Below are 23,452 nucleotides of genomic sequence, written 5' to 3'. Positions count from 1 at the left end.
GAATTTCTGCTGTTCAATGCATGAGCTCTGGGGATGTATGTCCCCACCAATGTCAAGAGCTAATCTACGCTCTTGGAAATATCTCACAATATTTACAGTGTAGATCTGGAAAATGAGTAGAAGATGAGGTCAAAGACCAAAATAATAACAGCAAATTCTATAATTTCAGTTGGTTGACCAACGGATGTGAGCTAGTCAAGAAACCAGACACAAAGACCAGCATCCAAACACAACATATGCTGGTGATCATCCATTTTGGATCTTTCAACAAAGCAAATACACTGAAAAAAATGATTTAGGCCTCTATTAAATTAAACATAATTCAATTTAGTTTATTTTAAACAATTTAATTTAGTTGTTGATTTTATTAAATTATTATTAATCGGGTTTAAGTGAATTAGATGTGTTTTGAACCAATCTAAATCAATTAATTAAAGTCTATTAGAAAAAATTATGTTAGCTTTGTGCGCATGCGCGTTATGTTCCGTTGCCTCGGCGCCAAAGCCCAAAGGAAGGTTTACAGAATCCAGTCAGATTGAAGCAAGACACCACAGCCGGATTTCTGTACATCCATTTGCACAGTAAGTCACATTTTATATTGTACCAGACTGTTTATTAAAGAAAAACTTTGTGGGTAACATAAACGCATAAAATGGTCTCTCGTTCGGACTGTCTATTTTGGTCGTTTTTAAATTTCACAGCGACCAGCCGTCGAGCGCGCTCGCAAGTTAAGCTAACAGTTAACGTTACACACGGTTTGACAAATCTCGTTTTTATGTCGCAGAATATATTAAAGATTCTTTTTAGCAAGAATGTAGTTATGTAGACTTGATATATAATGTTTTTTAATGAAGTAAATGGCTATTTTCAAGAGAATAAGCATTTTCTTTGATGTGACGACAGTGTCCGTGATCCGCCATTCCAAACGAAAAAAGCTTCGTTGCTAACGTTAGCTCAGTCCTTTGTGAATTTACCGTGGCTTTTACTGTGGTTAACATTAAGCATGCGTTTAGATAGTTGTGAACGGACAGTACCATACTGATTTTGTTATAGAACGATTTGGTCTGGCGTTAGGGCACTACTGACTGTCTTAAGCAGGTCGCACACCAGAAGCGACGCTCGGCGGCGCGCCGCGCAGCGCCACGTATTTTAGAATTCTAATTATAGGTTTCTATCAGGATACACACACCGGCGCCGCAAGTCGGCGGCTGTCGGCGGCGCCCGGCGACGGCTCAGGACGCAGTTCATTTTTCAGCCGCGCCACAGAGCGCCATCTGATTAGTTTCATGTTAAATATCATTCGAATGTGCGCGTCTGGTGTGCGATACTTTAATCTGTCATGTACGCGCCGTGTCGCGGCGCCGAGCGGCGCTTCTGGTGTGCGACCTGCTTTAGGAGGTTGTCGAATGTGTGCCCATACTGGCGTAACATTAACTTTTAACGTAAAGGGCGTCCATTTATAGTTCTTTATTTTTTTACGTGAGATGCTGTAATTATGTCTTTGGGGTTATAATGCACTTAATAGGCTAACTTATATTCACAGCAAGTGTTTATCAGCCACCGATAAACGTCCAGCGCAGGGGTTAACTTAATGTGACTTTTTCCATATTCATAAAGTGCCTTTTACATCAACGATAATGTAATTTAATTAAAATAATATCCTATAAATAAGCTGAAGCAATCATTTAGTTGTTCAAACGTAAAACACATGCAGACGAGTGCTAAAACTTCATGGAAAATATTGTGGTTAAAATAAATTGACATTTTTAAGACATGGCGTTGAAGAATGGAATTTAATGCAGTGCTTTGACTGGTCTGAGACAGACTTTATATCGTATCAATCAGGCAGTGACGATTATCTTAATCATATTAATCACGTTCAGCAATTTGTTCAATAAGTAATTTATCTAAATGTATGTTGCCTAATATAATTAATCTGTAAACAATATGTTGATTAAGAAGTTGGTCATGTTGTAACTTGTGCTGAATTTTGAACCTAAATGATAATCATGTGCTTCCTTTCATTTGAGGTACTGTACAACAAGTTTCCTTTGCTGAGTTCCTTGGTCAGGGGTTTAAACACATTTTCTGTCCAGTACTGCAGTTGGAATTTTCCATCAACATTTTTATGGTAAGTAACTGCAAAACATTTATCACTACACATTACAGTAAACAGTTTCTTAACTGAATATGTTGCTCTGAAAAATCTAAATAGTCCCAAAAAAGGAAATTTACTCACTATTCACTCACCATGGTTTTAAACCTTTGAGTTTCTTTTATCTGTTGAACACAAGACAAAATATTTTGAAGAGTGTTAGAAACCAGTAATCATTGACATTCATAGTAGCAAAAACATATTATGGAAGTCAATGGTTACCGGTTTTCATCATTTTTCAAATTATCTTATGTTGTGTTTATCAGAACAAAGAAACTCAAACAGGTTTGTGACAAGTAAAGAATAAGTAAATGTTATTGTTGCTTCCCTAGTTTTTACAGTACTAGGGTGCAGTAAGAGCACAAACACAGAGTTCAAATTTGATTCAACTCCGTGATTCTCTCAAGAGAGCCGACCAAAATGTCTGACCTGCCATAAAATGATTCGACTATCTGCCGACCAAGAGAGGTTATTCACCTTTTTTTTCCTCCTGTACATTGCATCAACACAGCACAGCAAATATCAAAGTTGAAATTTAAATTGATTCAAAGAAGAGTCGCATCAGAATTTGGCTCAAAATTGCACAATAGAAATTCGGCCTTAAGCCTGGTTTGTACTTCTGCGTTGAGTGATTGGCGTGACCTACTGCGCCTGCCCTGCGTGCAGCTGAGCACTTATTACTTGTGCGCGCTGTTTGTGTTGTTCTACAATAACACTTACAAAAGCAGTAGGTTTATATGTTCCCTCTGTATGGAGTTTCTTCGCTTGGGTTTTGTTTTTTCTGAACACTACCTTAATGAACAAGCGGATAAAACTCGCTCATTCTGAGGCGGTAGCTGGCGGTCATGCAACAACTTTAATCATAAGGTAAACACAAAGCAACAGATTCCACCTGGAGCTATTTCATGGGACTCTACACTTGTAAACACTCGCTCCAATGGGTTGGCGTGGCTCTCAACCCCGCCCACACACGTAAGCACTACCAAGCCCACTAATAGAACGTGCGCTACGTGTTGTTGCGATGTGTAGTTACATTTTTGGAGAGATGCGCCATGGCAAGGGCTATTCAACTGCGCGCAGGCTGCGTCGGACCATACACGTGCATTTGACGCAGAAGTATAAATCAGCCTTTACATGTCTTTATCTTGGCTGAACATGTTAAATTACAAGGTAGTCGAAAAAAGAAATCCCTTTAAATATAGTGTAACTAAACAAACTATTCACAAGTAAACAGTCAGTTGATTAAATAAATTTGAGTATCATTATAAATGTAATATACATGTAAGGGACAATCGTCTGATTTAGGTGTGTTAAAGGATATTAAGTGCACAACATCGAGGCAAAGTTTAATGTTTAGATTATTACTGCAAGTTGAAATTTAATATAGTTTTAATTTCTAAATATAGCATTTTAAAAATAAATATATAGGCTATGTTCTGAATAATGCTCATGTCCCTGCTTGTCATGCCACAAACATACTTATATTCTATGTATTTGACGATGCAGTCAATGCATGCACTGAAAAAAATATGCTTATAGGCTACCTTTACCTGCAGGTTTCGCTAGCTGGGCAAAACTTAGATAGGCTATTAATAATAAATATACATTAAATATGTATAATTTTATTTGTGAAAGCAAGAGAGAAACTTGTGGGAGTGCTGTAATAAAGGAGTCTCAAATGACTAACAGTTGTGCATTACGGTAACGTGTTTTATTCGGGACATGGCATATGACAAATAATCGATAACATTTGAGCTGGTTTCAGTTATTAATTCTTTTTATTTTTAAAAATATATTTATTTAACAGGTGGCGCAGTGGGAAGCGCTCTCACCTCACAGCAAGAAGGTCGCTAGTTCGATTCTCGACTGGATCAGTTGGCATTTCTGTGTGGAGTCTGCATGTTCTCCCCGCGTTCTCATGGGTTTCCTCCGGGTGCTCCGGTTTCCCCCACAAGTCCAAAGACATGCGCTATAGGGGAATTGGGTAAGTTAAATTGTCGTAGTGTGTGTGTGTAAATGAAAGTGTATGGATGTTTCCAAGTGATGGGTTGCAGCTGGAAGGGCATCCGCTGTGTAAAACATGCTGGATCAGTTGGCGGTTCATTTCGCTGTGGCGACACCAGATTAATAAAGGGATTAGGCCGAGAAGAAAATAAATTAATATTTATTTAACTTAATGTTAATATAACACTACTGATGATTTTTAGCTGAATCTGTGGTACATGGTGATCCAAATAATGGCAGCGAATGAGGATGGGTTTTTCAGTTTAAGAATAAAGTCCAAATCTAAAGCCATGGCTCCTGATGAAGGTCCTGTAAAGTCAAACGATTGGTCTGTGTAAGAAATTTAACATTATTTGCAATATTAGCATTAATCCACGGCCTGGTCAAACAGATGGTTTTTGGGTTGTGAGACGTAGTTTAGACGAAGTTGTCGGCGATTCTTCCAATTGTAATGTCATGCAATGTTCAAGTCCCTGTCGCAGATCCATCTTGCTGTAAAAATAAAGCAGCAACGACTACTTTCAAAATCATGCAGTCTGAACTCGGCATTAGTTAATGAATAAACTTAGAGACCTGGATATCGACACGTCTCTCTGCAACTGGATTATGGACTTTCTGTCTAAAAGACCTCAGAATGTTAGATCAGGCCACATCTGCTCCACCATCTTCACACTCAACCCTGGTGTACCACAGGGCTGTGTGCTGAGCCTCTTCCTCTACTTATTTTTTACTATCAACTGTAGGCCTGTGAATAGATCCAACATCATCATCAAATTTGCAGATGACACCACAGTGATTGGTCTAATCAGCAATAATGATGAGACGGCCTTCAGGGAGGCGATACATCATCTGTCCACTTGGCCACTACCAAGCCGACCAATCACAGACCTTGCGCTACGTGTCGTTGCGATGTGTAGTTACATTTTTTGAGAGGTGCACGTCAGCGACGCCGACGGCCACGGCGAAGGGCTATGCGTCAGCACCGTAGCATTGGCGTGCGTTTGACGCAGAAGTATAAATCAGCCTTAAGGAACAGCACTTTCCTCAGAGCTGTCCCTTTTTCAACTCTATCCCCCACTAATTATTTTGCCCTCCTAATACACCCCCACTGTCCTCATAACTTGTACTCCTCATTATCATTGCACTATTTAACATTTGCACATTTAAAAATTACACATTCATTGCACTACATTAGACTGATTCATTCATTTGAACTATACATATACTGTACACTTGTAATTGTTTATCTACCTGTACACTTCTGATTATTAATAGCAACCTGTACATATAATAATTTATTTTAAATTTCTGTTCATAGCTAATACAACCTGTATATAATGTTGATAGTACATCCATCTGTAAATATCACTAAAGTTTTTCTATAACTGCACTTTATACCTTATACCTGTATCCTGCACTTGCTGCTATTGCACTGCTGGTTAGACCTAAACTGATTTTCGTTGCATTGTACTTGTACATGTGTAATGACAATAAAGTTTAATCTAATCTAATACATTTCTTAACGTTTTCCAATTTGTCATTTATGTATTTAACTAATCAAATTTGTATTATTTACAGACAACCAATGTCCATGTCAAAAGAGCGTCTATTCTTCAAGCTCTCTTTACTTACCTTGGTGAGGATGAGGCATGCCTGGTGAAAGAATACATGGTGAGTGCATCATAGTACTAGTGCTTGCACCTGGGCTATAAGAAAGAACTGCTTTGTTCAGAGGCTGAGGGTGGGGTTACAGTGGCCAATGAGACAAACAGAAACTTTTTTGAGTGCCATATTTGAGTTAATAGGTGAACCTAATGTTGAACACATTATGGTCTATTCAAATCACATTGCGCTGCACAAACACTTGCTAGATTCGTGCAAGTAAGTTGCATACTAATTCAATGCAAAAGTATGAATAGAACAATGAACAAAATATTTTAATATCTCAAAAACAAAATTAATAATTTTAAAGAATTTGAAAATAGCGTTTTCACTGTATGTCAATGGCTTTTTTCAAATGCTTTCTATTTCCATATATTTGTACATGAAGTTAAAAAAAAAATGCCATTGGTCACTACACGCGTAAGAGCAACCTATTATCTTTTGCCTCAAACTCTTGCATTGTAATGGTAATACACACTGTTATTGAACCGTGAGAAAACTATCAGCTTGTTGAGTGTGACATCACATCGCTTGACTATATCAAATAGTATTGGGAGACTCAAAAAATGGTAATAATAAACATTTACAAAGCGATGTAATACTTTTTGAAAATCACAATATGTGCCTAATATTAGTATGCCTAAAAATACTAAATGATTAAAAGTTGCATAAGTTTCTTAATCCTCTGACGTTCTCAGCATTGGGTTCAGATCTGTGTTTGACCCCAGAGATATTCATTGTTTAGTCCAGGGGTGTCCAAGCTTGGTCCTGGAGGGCCTGTGTCGTGCTAAGTTTAGTTCCAATTGCAATTCCAATTCCAAGTCCAATTAGACACACCTATGCTAGCTAATCAAGCTCTTACTAGGTGATCTAGAAACTATCTTGCCTCAACACACCTGCAAGGATGAGCTAAAATTGGCAGAACACTGGCCCTCCAAGAAGGAGTTTGGACACCCCTGTTTTAGTCTTTCTAAACAGTATTATTATTTCTAAATTACAAACAAATAGTCACAGAATTACAAGTAAACCACTTTTTTCCAAAAAAGAGAAAATTTATGTTTATGTTAAGATTAAAATTACTGTTTAAAAGCAACTTGACTTGTATTACATTTTTAGGTCAATGGGTGGCCGTACTAACAATCAAAAATGTATTGCTGAATAATTCTTCAAAAATGTTTAATCTAATAATGAAACATGACGTTTTTTTAAAGTATGAATTCAAGTTTTAAATTTGTATATTTACTTATACATTTAAAATATACTTAATATATTTAAATTATTTTGGTTTAATTAATGACACGTAAAAATACTAATTAAATAAATATACATGTCTATTAATTTGTCCAATTAAATTTGTTTTATTATCATTGTACTTTTTTTTTATTATTTGCAGAGGTCCTGTGGGTCTTTGAAAAGTCTTAAGTATTAAATTAGATTTTTACAATTTAAGGTCATAAAAAGTCTTAAATTTGAGAGGTCTTAAATTTTGCATCAAGGTGTGACATTTCTACTGAATTTCATTCGCTGATGTTTATTTTACTTGTGCACAATTATTCTTAAGCCTTGTGTGCTGTTGAGAATATTAATTTGGAGACAGATTTCTTTGTTTGAGCTCATGAAAGTGAGACTTTTGCACACATTGTTTTGAAAGTTGCTTATTTACATTTTTTCAGACATATAGTAAACATAGTAAGTGTATTTATGCACACATACACACACACACACACTATCATTTACTGTTTATACTCCAAAGAACTCAAAAAATATAAAAGCCAGAAACTTTTTTGCACAGGACTATCTAAATGGTTATGCTGTCAACTGATCATCAACAGTAAAAATGACAAAATATACATTTACCAAAAAGGGAAGATAACCAGCAACAATGCGTGATTACATGCTGTCATGGATTTGCATCCAAAAAATGTTTTAATGGAAGTCAATGGGGCAAAAAAACAGCAACTAACATAAGGAAAGGGTAGTAAATTTAAATAATACAGAAGGGTTAAGGTGAACAATTGTGACCGGGTATATTGATATACAGTGGGTCTGATCAGAAGGTATTTCCACATTTAAGTGGCCAAATCTGTGGTTTTCAAGCCTTAAACCTTGGGTAATATTATTTAAATAATAATGCAATAATGCTTCCTTGACATTATATTTAGTTTTCAACATATTACTGTATTGTTTGCCTTTCAATTATTTTTTCCAAAATTATTTTTAGTTAGTCTTAAAAGATCTTAAATTTACCCTGATAAAACCTGAATAAACCCTGTAAATAATTGTGAAGAAGTTGTACTTGCAGATCATGCACAAATATATGTACGCCAATACGCAATCATAAATGATTGTTATAATATTTCACAGGTATCAATGTGGGTGTGGGGAGGGCCGTTAAGGTTTTGGTTTTAATTACATTAGATTTCTTCTGACTTTTTACAAAATGTTTCAAAAACAATGTCTAATAATGGTTTCTTTTTATTTAAATATAGGGCAATCAAAAAGAAGAATTTTTGAAGGACCTGACAAACACCGCCATGGCCATATGTGTCATCAAAAAGGAAAGAGGAGATTATGAGGACATTGGCATCGTTGTGGATGGAACAGTGATTATTGAACAGATAAAATCTGTTGCACAAGCCTGTGCACTGATGTTGGGGGCAATTTATGTGCTTGATTTGGCCTACCCAAAAGAACTCAAATACTATTACGAGTTTGCCCAAAAAGTACTTGTGCAAATGAACTCTGACAAGCTCTCCTCAAAGGTTCTCATACTGGAAAACAATGTGATACTGTAATTTTAAGCATTGAAGTGTTAATAAATGCTCAACAACCAAATGTATATCATATACAAATTGCAGTTTAGTGTAGGAATTGTTTAATAAGTGAATTCAGTTTTCTTTGTGTGCAAAATTAATTAGCTGAAGGAACTTGTTTTAAATGGTGTGCGTGCGTGTGTGTGTGTGTGTGTGTGTGTGAGAGAGAGAGAGCATGTGCATTCTATAAACTTTGTATTTATTCCATTTCATACAACTTGTAGTTGCTCAATTTGTTTTTTTTTTAATTTTTTAAGTTAATTAGTTGATTATTTTGTGTATTGGGGTGTGTGTGTGTGTCATAAGGATTGCCGTTTGCTCCAAGACTTCATACAGTTTCTTTTATGTGTTGGTTTAAATTAAATGTGCTGTACAAACTGTTTATTGTGTTATGGTGTGCTGCTAAAGCATTTTTAGGCAGTGATTTATGTTTTGTTAAAAAAATGCATCTTAAAAAAGTCATTAAAATGAATTCAAAACAAATGTGGTCAAGTGTCATTTCAAAGTGTATTTGCAAGCAATTTAATGATCATTTTAGACATCAAAAATAAATAGATATAAGTAGGAATAACATAATTAAATTATAGTGAACTAAATGAATTTCATTAGATAAATGTAACTAAATAAAATTGATTAAATCCAACTTATTTTGATTGTTTAAATCCAACACATATAAATTGAGTAAATCCAACCTAATTTGATTGTTTAAATCCAACACATATAAATTGAGTAAATCCAACTAAAATTGTTTGCTTAAACTTAACCCAATTCAATTATTTGCAACAGCTTGCCTTAAAAAAATTAAGTAAATCCAATGAATCATTTTTTTCAGTGTACCCTCATAACAAGGAACAGCACTTTTCCCAGGGCTGAAGGTTACAGCATTACATTGTTTAATGGAGAGCAGCCCAGTTACAGAGCCTCTGATTATCACATCCTCCAGGACTGAAGTAAAGCGCTTCTCTGAGCTCCTCCATGCTGCTTCAGCTCATGGTAAAGCCTAATAGTCATTTCCTGATGGACCTCCTTCAAAAGAATGTTTTAATGTAATTGTCAGATTTCAGCCTGCAGTAGTAGGCTAAGTGAGATTAAAATGAAGCACAAAGACGTGCTGGATGATGCGCTGCACATGATAAATAAATTGGCCTGTGAAAGTAAAGCCGGCTTTCTGGATCACTATTGACAAACATTGGTCATTTCTATTCTCTATGCAAAGCAGAAAAACTTAAAGTGCCCTTATTATGCTTTTTCGGATATTACCTATTCGGTAGTGTGCAGTATGTGAAGCGGTGGCCAAATTGATTAGAACATTTGGCATATTTAAATGGTTTCTGTTGTTTTTGTGTAACTGCCCATTATAATATCCATAAAACAAATTTACAAAAACACCATTATGCTTTGTGAATAGAGATTTTCAGATACCCTTTTTTCCTTCTTGATATTGACTGATACCTGAGTTCAGAGTACTGAACCGATACCTGAGTGTGTATTGGTAGAAACAGTTGTGTAGCCCTGTATAAATTGACAGAATTGGATTATAGTGGGCTTCAGACCGATCCATTAATAAATAATAATTAATAAATTACATACAGTGAACTAGGCATGTCTCTAACACCCCTGGAGTCATTATACAAGAGAGCACTAAAAATCCATGATAAAAAACCTTGACTGTAATATTAAAAAAAAAACATTTTTGATAATATGGGTAAATATTCTAACATTTGTTTAGTTTTTTTTAATTATTCATAATGTTGCTGCTCCTTTGTTAAGAAAATGTTTACCTCTTGCATAAGATAAAATATCTCAAATGACATGCTCCATAGTAAGAGAAGAGTGTATTGTCCCTAGACGTAAAACCTCTTTTGGCCAACCATCTTTTTCTAATAGTCACAAGTCTATGGAATACGCTAGCAACAGAATAACTCTCATGCACAAACTACAAGATGTTTTCACGCCTGACCAAGGGGGGTGTTTTGTCAAATCAAATTTGTACACACCGGGTGTTTATATACAGTTTAGTCTGTATGTGATTGAATCTGTATGTTTTAAATTAGCAATTTTATTTTATTATTATTCTTTCTTCTGTTTGAGTGTTTTAAGATTTACCTGTCCAGGGACTGCAGCTGGAAAATAGCAATCTTGCTAAAACCTGGAACAACGCATTTTTTCTTTTCGAGGTTAATGTATTTTTTGTGCATGTCTCTGTTAAATCATTAAAACAAATTCAAAATTCAAATTTAGAGTATGTTTAATATCTGACATTTTTATTATCAGACATTCAACAATAATGTTATTCACTGTACTTTCCTGAAACAAGTTCAGTCACAAATCAAAACATGTAAACAGAAAAAAAATGTTTTGCAATATAACTGCATAAAACTGCGTAAAAATCAGAGCAATATATATATATATATATATATATATATATATATATATATATATATATATATATATATATATATATATATATATATGTATATATATATATATATATATATATATATATATATATATATATATATATATATATATATATATATATATATATATATATATATATATATATAAATATAAATTTTGTAGATAATTATACAAAAATTACAGCACTAAGCACTAAGAGAATGTAAACATCAAGCTGAGGTTTAAATCTGAATGTGCACTGTGTTTAATACTATTGATTCTTGAGTCGAATAAATGAATCATGTTGGGTTCAGATCTTTTGCTTGAACGCATAGACGTCGATACAGTACATCACCAAATATGAAGTGCCAGTTCCAGTAAAACGTGAACGCGCCTTTCCCTTCAGACACTAGCGGAGCATGGGGAATCACAGGACTGATCATGACACGAAAATGACGATCTCTGACAGATGGAGATTCCACAGTGGGGAATGAGGGGTTGAAGTTAATTTTCACAACAATACCACCAATAGCCAACCTAGTGCTGTGTTTGTTTCTGTCCTTTTTCTGATTTTTGATACAATAAGAGATGCTGCAACGTGGGATATTAGCCCCTTTCACAGATGAAACTGGTAAATATCCAGAAAATTTCTGGAACAACTTTATCGGTAAATTTATAAAAAAGGTTCTCTCACAGGCACGGACGTTCCAGAATTTTTCCGGAAAAGACCATTCACACATCCATTCCAAAATACAGGTGAATTCTGATGCACTAACCAGAAGTTACCTATAAACGGGCTCTGACGGTTTCACCTTTATGTAAAGCTATATTATTTTATGCAGCTGCTTGTAAGACATCCAAAGGCAGATGCGCACAGCAGATACATGTTTTAAAGCTTGACTACCTTACAAATTCTGTGGATGGATAAGTATTGTGAACAACTGCGATGAAAACTTATGAAGGAACACTTTCAGAAGTCGAGATGTTCATAATATGTGTTTCACATGCACACGCGACAAGCAACTGAAGCAGCTTTAAGGTAAACAAACAGCGGTTTATTATAAGAATTTTATCAATAATTATTTACACAGTTAGCATTAAAGCCTGCTTTATACTTCTGCGTCAAGTGACCGGCGTAACGGCCACCACGAAGGGCTATGCATCAACGCCGTAGCATACGTGTGCGTTTGACGCAGAAGTATAAATCAGCCTTTAGAAGAAACATTATCGTTATCTGACCAACATCTAGCAGGTTGTGTCTGGAAAATATTCAAAGGCTTTTATTTTCATAAACACCACACATGTGAGTGTTCTAATTGGCTAAAGTAGACGTCTCACATCAGCGCGTTCTAGACGAGAACGTGCTCTTTCCAGCTATCTTCCTTCTGCATTCACACAGTGCAGCATTCCAGCAAATTACCGAAACTTCTCTTTACGGAAAATTGCTGGAATGAATTTAACAGTATTTTTAAAATGGCCTGTTCATACATACAGACATTTCCGGAAAATTGCCGGTAATTTTCTGGCAAGGTCTGTATTTATGAAAAGGGCTTTTGTCTCCGGCCGTTTGCTATTAAAGGAAAGAGCAGCAGAGGCTATTATGTTTGAGACTTTGTCAGACTTTGACAGGGACATTGTCAGTAACTCATAGAGTTATGGACCTGTTTCTTCTTCCTACCGATCATAACATGTAAGTGTAATTAAAATGGTTGCCTTATTTTCTGTAGTTTGCAAAATATGTATTCAATAATGTGTGATCAGCCTGTTATTGGAGACCCCCAAAACCGAAATATGACCTTTTATGATGCAAAATATGGGCTCTATAAGGTAAAGAGCATTTTCTGGCTTTTCTGACAAGCTGCAAGTGGTAGACTAATCAAAACAGGCTAATTCAATCATTTGACCAATCAAATCAAAGGCAGAGTTTGTACTTTAAAAACCGGACTCTTAAACCAACAATTTCACACACTATAAGAAAAGAGCTGACACTGCAGTGTATATAAGGAGAAAATGAAAGTGTTTTTTGACCTTGCATGGGTGTAAACCAATTGTAGGAAAGCTCCAAGGCAAAATTAGGAACCTTTGAATAGCCTAATGGGGCTTTTTAAGTTAAAGCCAACAAAAGACAATTAGCCTAAATCATGCTCTGGCTTGTCCATTTAGCACGCAGCAATGAACCACCACCACAGGCTAACCTATATTTTGGTGATGCATTACCTGCGTGATGAAGGAGCTGAGCCTGCATTGCTTTCACCTTGGTCTAATTTGCCCGGGCGGACGGAATGACACTTGCTGACTGAATTTCTATAACATAGATCTGAGTCGATGTACAGCAGCGAGGCTATCATAGACACCCATGCATGTGTATATTTGTGTCTTCTGTCCTTAGATGACCCTGGATTAGCCTGCATGTCATCTGCCGATAGCGACCGCAAGAGAACGGCCTGTCTGCTAAATGTATACTTGAAATGACCCTGTGCAATCACTTTGCACAATACAGAAAAACACATGAGGTCAACTGCTGATTTGGCGAAGCCTCAAATCTCATTCTCTCTTCAAATTACATGCACGTCAGATTTATGATATATGCATGAAAAGACATTATGCGGCTAAAAGGACTCATATAACTCAGACTGCAATGCAGATATATGATTAATACAAATTGATAATGGCAAATTATATTCAATTACTTACAGCTGAGGTCAGAATTATTAGCCCAGAATTATTTACTGTATTCATGGTAAAAAATAAACTGAATTAGTTATTAAAAATGACTTAAAAGTGTTGGGGGGATGGGTGCTTAATATTTCTGACTTCAACTGTATATTTATTATTGATGTATTTTAAATGATAAAATGAAATAATCTTAATAATCATATAACGATTATTATTTTAAGTTTATTATACTTAAATACTATACTTGTTTAATTTACATTATAATATTATTACTATACAAATTATATTTACAGTGCTCAGCATAAATGAGTGCACACCATTTTGGTCCATTTGAACAAAACGGATTTATTAATCATATATTTATTAAAATAATATTTTATGAGTCACCAAACATCTTTAGGAATAGAAAGAGAATACATCTAAATTCAAGCTAAATATTAAAAAACAGATTACACATTACATTTCAACAAATTTTTTTTTTTTTCTTGATTTTGTTTTTGTTTTGTTTTTTAAAATTGTATTTATAATTTTCCGTAACATACAAATTTGAGCTACTAATTTTTAAACTGTAATCGTAAGTTAAATTGTTAGATTAGCTCCAGATTTGGCTTCAGTACTGACTAAACTAAACTAATGTATGCACAAATATAACATTGTAAAGCTTTCTATAGAAACAAATAATAATTTAAAAGAGATTTGTGAGGGGGTTATTGAAAGAATGCCTTTTGAAATGACAATAGAACAATATTATTTAAATATTAAATAATAATAAAATCTGGCATTATTTTTATTTAATTTGTTTGTATACTTAGGTTAAACATACAATATTATTTATTTATTATAATTATTTAAAATAAATGGTTATTAAAATCTGAATTGATATAGAGGTAGATGGACTAGGTATTATATATACAGAACATACAGTGCTCAGCATACATAAGTACACTCCTCACAAATCAGTCATTCATTCATTCATTTTCTTTTTGGCTTAATCCCTTGATTCACCTGGGGTCGCCACAGCAGAATGAAACTTATTCAGCATATGTTTTATGCAGCGGATGCCCTTCCGGTTGCAACCCATCTCTGGGAAAAAACCCTCACAAATCTCTCATTTAAATTCTTATTTTTTATAGCTATACAGTATTATATTTGTGCATATACATTAATCAGTACTGAAGCCAAATCTAGGGTGTCACAGTGGTGCAGTGGGTAGCATGATCCCTTTACAGCAAGAGGGTCGCTGGTTCGAGTCTCAGCTGGGTCAGTTGACGTTTCTCTGTGGAGTTTTCATGTTCTCCCTGTGTTCACGTGGGTTTCCTCTGGGTGCTCCGGTTTCCCCCAAAAGTCCAAAAGACATGCGCTAAAGGTGAATTGGGTAAGCTAAATTGTCCATAGTGTATGAATGTGAATGAGTATGGACGTTTGGATGTTTCCCAGTGATAAGTTGCAGCTGGAAGGGGATCCGCTTCATCCAGCATATGTAATAAATATGCTGGATAAGTTGGTGGTTCACTACGCTGCGGCAACCCCTCATTAATAAAGGCACAAAGCCGAAAAGAAAATGAATGAATGAATGAATGAAGCCAAATCTGGTGCTAATCTAACAAAATAGTTTACAATAACAGTCCAAAACTCAAATTTATGTTATAAAAAAAATATTTTTTAAAAATCAAGAAAAACAAAAAGTACATAAAATGTTTACATTTAGTCGGGTTGTATTTATTTATTTATTTTTTTGCAATATTGTGCATGAATTCAAATGTACTATAGTTTGGTGTGTTAGGGCCCATTGCTGGCGCGTTGCTATTTTGAGGAACTAAAATAGACTGTTTAATAGACCAGCTGAGAGGAGGTCTAAAGTCCAGCGCAGAGCACAGTAGTTGTGCGCCTCATTTAAACATTGCTTAATACACACAGCAATACGCAAATATTTTTACAAATGAAAAAGAATTAAAGGATTAAACTGTTACAAAAATTATTATTTTCAACATAAATATAAAAACCACTGCCTCCATGTCTTCTTCATCTCGGGGGCTTTTTCAGTTTATTAATGGCAGTTTGCTTTTGTACAGTGTTATTATTTTTAGTAGCATTATTTATTATATGCATATTCATATTTTTTTAAATTAAAAACAAGCTTAGATTTGCCCACCTGTCAGGTTTTAGACCATATGGGGCACAGCATGTGTATGTGGATATAACTCAGTTTTTTGGTGGTAGCAGCGCTTGTGTTGTCAAGACGACTACGAACAACTTTTAAAGATGGAGGAGAGACTAGTGGTCACTGTTTCAAGTTATCCAGAGCTGCACTACTTTACAAATCTTGAATATCAAAATTTTATTAAATATTAAAATTATAACATCATCAAACGCAACACTTGCACAATATGCAGCTGACTCAGTTGTTGTTGAGTGACATACAAAGAGCATTGCGCTTTTGGAACATGAAAACATATTCGGTGTGATCGGCCCCTAAGGATGCACAAATGAACGTCTCCCTAGAGTGCCTTCTTCTGAAACACTTCTTTTCACATAGACGCATATGCATATAGATGTTTGTAAGGGCATAATAGGTCAGATTTTAGATAAATGTGTAAAATAAACATTGTAAATTTTGATAATAATAATAATAATAAATAATAGGGGTGACACAGTGGATCAGTGGTTAGCATTGTCGCATCACAGCAAGAAGGTCACTAGTTTGAGTCCTGGCTGGGTCAGCTGGCATTTCAGTGAGGAGTTTGCAAGTTCTCCTCGTGTTCGCACAAGCTTCCTCCGAGTGCTCCAGTTTCCCTCACAGTCCACATACATGCGCTATAGGTGAATTGAATAAACTAAATTGTCCGTAGTGTATGTGTGTGAATGAGTGTGTATGGATGATTCCCAGTGCTGGGTTGCAGCTGCAAGGGCATCCACTGTCTAAAACATATGCTGAATAAGTTGGCGGTTTATTCCGCTGTGGTGACCCCTGATGAATAAAGGGACTAAACTGTAGGAAAAAGAATGAATAATAATAATAATGATAATAATAGTACTAATAAATGTAATATTATTTTAGAAATTAAAATTCCAATGATTTACACCTTTTAAATATGCATTTTTCAAATTTTAAATATATAAGAGCAATTACATGCAAATGTCAACCTGGCCATAAAAAAAAAAAGGTTTTGCCAAGATATGGTAATTAATGATTAAAGATTGGTAAGATATGCCTTGTATTTTACAGTACTTTAGAAATACTCAAAATGTCTCTGTCAATGTTTTTAAACAATTATATTTTATTATATTTATTTAAGTCACACAAGTGCAAATATCACATCGGTCACATCCATAACAGAGAGATGTCACATCCAGAACAACACTTTTTCCTCATAAATGCGAAAATGCCAAAAAAATAAAATAAATTATTTTTGTTCTATAAAGTGACATATTTTATCCTTTTGATTAGCATTGTTTCTTTTGGGTTGTGCAGTTTAATTCAAAGAATTTCTACAAAGTTTGTTGTATACTGCAAACTTGCATACTATTTTGGTCACATCCATAACGCATGTTTATTTTCTTCATTGAAAGTACAAAACATGTTTACAGATTGATATTTTTCTGGTCCCTTAACTCTGTGGTCAGTTGTTTTGGAAAATATAAACAGATGTTTCAATATAATGTTAGCATAGACATTATGTTTTGAGTTTTTACTACAAATGTCACATCCATAACGCTGAAATTGCTTATAATTATAATTACTATTATAAACCTTTATTTTAAAACTGAACCAAATATGTCCAAAAATCATCCAGCCTATAAACTGCTCTATCAGTACCCACACAAACATGTTCAGAATCCCTTGAAATTATCAACACAACACGCGTCATGCATAAATAATTATAAATCATTTTAATCCAGCCATTTAGTCTGCCACCTAGTCTGGTTAAAGTCTCCGCACAGTGTGTTTATGGCTACATCCAGTTACGTTCCTCATGACTTTAGTCAGCACTTCTCCTGTCTGACCTGCAGAAAGCCAACATTAAACAGCAGCTCTGTCAAACGTGAAGCACCGTGACCCATGACCTAACCCTACCATTTGCAAAAAGCTTTATTTATGCTTAAAGTTGCTTGCTGCATCCATTTCTCCACCCTTCCCATTGCTATACAAACTACATGATTATAGTTATTGCGTTTAACATACCACTTCCTTTTGCAGTGTTGCAGAAGGCGGAGAACTTTCTCCTATTTTAACCTAATATTTAAGGCAACAAAAGTGGAAGGTGCTGCTGGCAAAGAGCTTTCAATACTTTCAGACTCTGCGGCTTCAGTCCTCTTCCTCTCCGGCACTGAAGTACACACTCCACCCCCTTCCCAAACAAACCGGCCCTTTCACTTGTTCATTTACACAAACACTTTACAATCATTCCTTTCGGGTTCATCACTCAACATAACTTACACGCTGTATCCCAAATGACCTATAAAATGTATGGTTGTTAAATTAATTTGTTGTAGTATTGAAGTCTTAACTACCCTACGTAGACTGAAGAGTTTAATAGGGCTGGGCGATTTGGCCTAAAACCAAAATCTTGATTAATTAAACATTTTAACTTGATTACGAATAATGAACAATTATTTTATTTATGTATTTAAATTTTTTGCCTTAATAGTTTAGTGACAAGTTTTGTACAGTAAATATGTTCACATACTACCTTCCAGTGAGAGATTTTCGAATGAAGGGTGCATTACTTGATCTTAAAATAACTTAAGGAAACACACACGAGATCATTATTTACTGAAAATTAATGCTGAACAACAAAACTAATCAGCGCCACCCACGCTTATCACTGATATCAAACTGACCAATCACAAAGCCTGCAGGTACGCAACCGCGCAAAGGTTGTGCCGCACCATAAGTGTGCGCTCAACGCAAAAGACAGTCTTAACAGAGTGGGGTGACATGACTCCACATGCAGTAGGGAAAGTAACTAAATAAATCGACCTGGAATTTTTTTAATTGATTTTAGGTTATGAATGTCCATTATGATTACTTTTCGATTAATTGCCCAGCCCTAGCGTTTAATATTCAGCACTTCAGTTGAAAAAGTACATTATACTAGTAAGTAAAGTGATTTTTTATTAATATTATTTTTGGTGTTCACCGTGTGCTTGAAGCAGCCGACTTAAACTATTTATACAAAAGATTGGCATAGGACAGTGCATAAAAAATGAAATATGGTACACAAATAATGTCCAAATTTACATTAATTGTCATAGACGCCTAAGCACAATTTCCTAGAAATTGTATATTGTATGATGGGTACTGATTTTTTAGCTTCACGCCTGCACTTTATAGCTATATGTGTAATTTTGGTAACAGCCCCATAGCCTTAAGGCTGATTTATACTTTTGTGTCAAGCGCACAGCCCTCACTCTGGCTGTTGCCAACGCTGACCATTGCCGCGTGAACCAGTTGAAGCAAATGTTTCCAAGTGTCGAGTCCTGTGAAGGAGCTCCAGATGGAGACTTTTGTTTTGTGTTTACCTTTTGACTAAGGTTGTTGCACGTCTGCTGGTTCCCATCTCAAAATGAGTGAGTTCAAGCTACATCTACATTAAAGGGCCGTTCACAACGGGACCTTTTTTGCTTGCATTTTCCTTCGCTGTTTAACACCTCGTGACTAAATAAAGGACACCAATGTGATTGTGCCCACCAACGCGCAAAACGGCAAGCATAAAATCACAATTTTTAAAGAAACGTCTTTTGCTTGTTTTTTTCCTTCTCCACCAATCAGATTGGCACTTTTGTTCACATGCACAGAGCTGCTGAAGTTGCAGTAAACTGCACTTGGAGGCATTCAAGCGCAAAACTGTAAAAAAAAAAAAAAAATGCTGAACATAAACACAAATGAAAAGCATCCAGGGGCCTGTTTTAGAAAGGAGGTTAACTGAAAACTCAGAGTATTTTAACCCTGAAATGAGAAAAACTCTGGGTTTTCCGTTTCAAAATGGCAGGTTTGTTAAACTCGAGAAAGCAGGGTAAGTCAAGCCTGTTTCTGAAAGAAAGGTAACTTTAACTCAGAGTCAGTTACTATGGTAACTTACTCTGTGAATCTAACCTGGTCAGAAGCAGGTTTTTTTCTTTAAACTCAGAGTTTCTGTCTGTCTCCTCCCCTTTTTTAAAGATGAAGCGTATTTCTCGCCTTAGCCTTACGTTTCCACCCACCTATTTTTATGCTTATTTTGGATACGTGCATAAAAACAATTGATAGAAACGTCATGATTCACATAACTGTTGAAAATATGCATAAAAAACATGCACATAATTGAGTAGGATAAACTTTTATTCGATAGAAAATGTGCGCATAAACTACGATGGAAACACTTTTACTGAACAAATTACAGCATGTACATTAAAAAAAGATCATGATCATATGATAATGAAAATGTGTGTAAATGAACAAACCAGCAGGATGAGCACACTGTAACACGTCTTAAATATTGTTTTAGTCATTGTAAAATGCCTTAACTATTTCAGTATTAGTGTATATTATTAATTACCTCCGAACGTCTGGTGCGTGTCAAGAGACTCCGCGTCTCATGGCTTCAGACGCCCCCACGTGTTCATTGTGTTTCAGCATTGTCTTCTGACATCGAGGCGCAAGTACATTAATTAGGCTAAATAAAGAATTAATTGACGCAGCTTCTTCTACCACAGTAAATTCTGTTTTTACTGTTGATATTTGGTGCCAGTTTAATCAGGAAGTGACGATTTTTTTCTCTTTGACTCGTTGGATGGAATTTTATTCCCATCTTTTATGCAATATTCCAGTTTTGCACATACATTTATGTAATATATTTGGATGGAAACACAGCTATTGCCTACATTTTAGTCACACACAGAAGAACTGTACGAGAATGGCTTATCCTTTTTTTTATAAATAATTAAATTAAATTCACCTTCGATATGCACTGTAACTAGATTAATGGGATTATTATTCTTTCTAAAAATTATTTTTAGTACTGCTTACCTTCTAAATGTTATATTAACCTATATCACTTGATCAATAAAAAAGGCAGACACACAAGTGCAGTGTTACATCATTTAAAACTAATAAATGTATAAAAAAAAAAGTTTAGAAAAAAATATATAAATGTCACAAATTACATTACTTATTTTATTATACTTAAATATTTAAATACTTAAAAATTGAAATTAGGCATTAACTTGAGCAGCTGTTTTCCCACGCTAACTGTCTCTTCTTCACTGATGTTTGCTTCTTTTCAAATATATACGCTCATATTTGCTATAACTTTGCATGAGAACATCAAGTTCAGCTGGAGAAAGAAATGGTGATCTCTTTTATAAGATGTTGCCATAGTCACTCGTAATGTCTGCGCTCCACTGATAATGCCTTTTTAAAGTCACGGTGTGTGCGCTTAACTCTGAGTTGGTCTACTCGAAGTTGATTGACCCAACTCAGATCAGCTGTTCTGAAACCGAAAACTCAGAGTTTTTAATCTCTCTGTAAATCAACTCAGAGTTCAAGTTTAAACTCTGAGTTGTTTGAACCTCCTTACTGAAACAGGCCCCAGGTGTGTACGAGCCTTTAGGTAGTGTTCAGAAAAAACAAAACACTGGCAAAGAAACTCGACACAGAGGAACACAAAAGCCTTCTGCCAGCTAGCGTTTCGGAAGTGCTATTGCAGAGCAACACAAACAGCATGCAGAAGTAAATACACAGCTACACGCAAGGCATGCGCCATGGGTCACGCCAATCACTTGATGCAGAACTATAAACTAAACTTTACACCTTGCCGTAAAATCAGAGACCGTATGGACAATCATTTTAAGTTTCAGAGGAGTGCATGAGCATCTCCCCGATTTGTGGATTTTAGCAAATATCATATTTATGGTCTAATAATTAAGTTCTACAGAAAGTGGCATTACGACACAAAAGTGTGACTATGAGGAAAACTTTAATGGTCTAAGGTGTGATTTAACTATGAGCAAGTGATCACCTCAAAAGTGTACTAAGTAAGTTTTAGTTTATGTTTATTACTAAATTACAGGCTACGACTATTTTGGGCTTTATACTGACATCTGGTTTGGTTGCATTTTCATTCATTCGAGGATTTTCTTACAGTATAGTTACTTTATTAATCAGGGGTCGCAACAACGGAATGAACCACCAACTTATCCAGCATATGAATTATATAGCGGATGCCCTTCCAGCTGCACCTCAGCATGGGGAAACACCCACATACTCTTGCATTCACACCCACACATACATTATGACCAATTAAGCTTTTTCAATTGACCTATGTCTTTAAATGTGGGGGAAACCGGAGCACCCGGAGGTAACCCACACGAACATGTTAAGAACATGCAAACTTTACACAGAAATGCCAACTGACCCAGCCACCCAGCCAACTGACCAACAGCGCTACCCACTGCATTACCGAGTCACCACTCACTACTAATTTTGGGCTTTATATTGACACCTACTGGCCTGGATGAATTCTGTTTTAATTTTTTGGCTGCATCCACTAAAATTTTTTGATATGTATATGGCAGATTATTTTTTTAATGTTCTTCTTTTCTTTTAGCATTTTTTGCAAGAATAATGATTTTAACAGTTTAATAAGGCCATGATGCTATCAACTAAAAGTCTATTCATGTGTACATGTTACTTTCAGTCATATTTCTTTTGAAGTATTCGCAAATGAAAAGTATCAAATCTATATCTATCTATCTATCTATCTATCTATCTATCTATCTATCCTTTTATTATAATATACTAAACATACTACACTTGTAAACATTTGTCACTTCTGCCTTATGTTGCATGAAGAACACAACAAAAACAGTTAATGTTGTAAAATATTATTTTAAAATATAATAATAAATGTTTTCTGTGTGAATGTTTCCAAACATATTTCACGGGTAGGCTTTATATAATGCAAATACGTTTAATAAACTTACTAATATGCTTTGTTCCAACAAAAACCAGAGCATCTTAGCGTAAAAATAACACGAATAAGATAGCTCATGTAAGTTCATTTAAACTTTAACAGCTAACGGTGCACTTAGAAATGCCATCACAAACGTGCCATCCCGCAAACTTCCAGACAAACTCGCATGTTAACCTCAAGGTAAATCCAGTACAAGACGACTCGTTATCATCCTAAAAAAAAGATAAAGTATACCCACCATCACAGGCGCTGAACAGAAACCCGAGTAGAGGTAGAAGCCGACGGAAAAGCGTGGTATTCCCAAAGAAGTGTCTTACTTCCTCTGCCATGGTCTCAGACTGCAGAACTCAGCTCGTCCTGGCTGAATCAACTCGGAGTTTGAGGATCCACAGCAGCAGCAGCCGACCCGGACCGCGTGTGGGCGGAACCTCCAGTCCGGCAGCGGTTTCGGACTAAAAATAAATCGTCAACAATGCAGAGAGTCGCGATGCGGTCCGCTTTACACCCGTACGTCAGACAAGACGGAGCTTTTAGTGAATGAAGAAAACGAGGCTGCACTCCGAGTCAAAAAGCAAAATGACTCCTATCTTCAAGGGGGCAATAGGCTACTAACTGTTTCTTTAACTTCATTTGGTCGTGCTGGAAATGACCAGGCTGTAACATAACAAAACTAAGTTAGACATATTGGCATGGCTTTGACTCGATGGGGTGCTGGGAGATGTCGCCAGGTTCACTCAGATTAAAGAGTGAGCCATGCTGGGCACGCTTTCCATGATCCTTGTGTTTTA

General features: G+C 35.6%; 2 protein-coding genes and 1 long non-coding RNA gene across 6 annotated transcripts in view; 1 reads left to right on the top strand and 2 right to left on the bottom strand.

Annotated features, from left to right (window-relative positions):
- Nucleotides 1-23,004, bottom strand: part of nectin3a (nectin cell adhesion molecule 3a) — a 120,340-nt gene extending 97,336 nt beyond the window's left edge. For both annotated transcript variants that reach the window (XM_017351145.4, XM_073923482.1), the window contains exon 1: nucleotides 22,903-23,004. In XM_017351145.4, coding sequence (XP_017206634.3) covers nucleotides 22,903-22,993 — 91 coding nt within the window. In that variant the 5' untranslated portion in view covers nucleotides 22,994-23,004. The remainder of the gene's footprint in view (nucleotides 1-22,902) is intronic.
- c2cd3 (C2 domain containing 3 centriole elongation regulator) overlaps nucleotides 1-23,452 on the bottom strand; it is a 453,012-nt gene that overhangs the window by 399,303 nt on the left and 30,257 nt on the right. The window lies entirely within an intron of this gene.
- Nucleotides 501-9,117, top strand: LOC101884185 (uncharacterized). 3 transcript variants are annotated; one of them, XR_222253.6, is made up of 5 exons: nucleotides 501-581; nucleotides 2,031-2,131; nucleotides 3,963-4,139; nucleotides 5,738-5,830; nucleotides 8,311-9,117. It is a non-coding gene; the product is annotated as an uncharacterized lncRNA (long non-coding RNA). The 3 variants fall into 3 exon arrangements; XR_012390714.1 differs by having other exon boundaries at nucleotides 501-1,094; nucleotides 1,396-2,131; XR_012390715.1 differs by lacking the exons at nucleotides 501-581; nucleotides 2,031-2,131 and adding an exon at nucleotides 2,488-2,623.

The sequence above is a fragment of the Danio rerio genome, chromosome 15, assembly GCF_049306965.1.
Source record: "Danio rerio strain Tuebingen ecotype United States chromosome 15, GRCz12tu, whole genome shotgun sequence".
Lineage (NCBI taxonomy): Eukaryota > Metazoa > Chordata > Actinopteri > Cypriniformes > Danionidae > Danio > Danio rerio.
The sequence above is the reverse complement of the archived record's forward strand: the minus strand, read 5'-3'. Positions and strand labels throughout refer to the sequence as shown.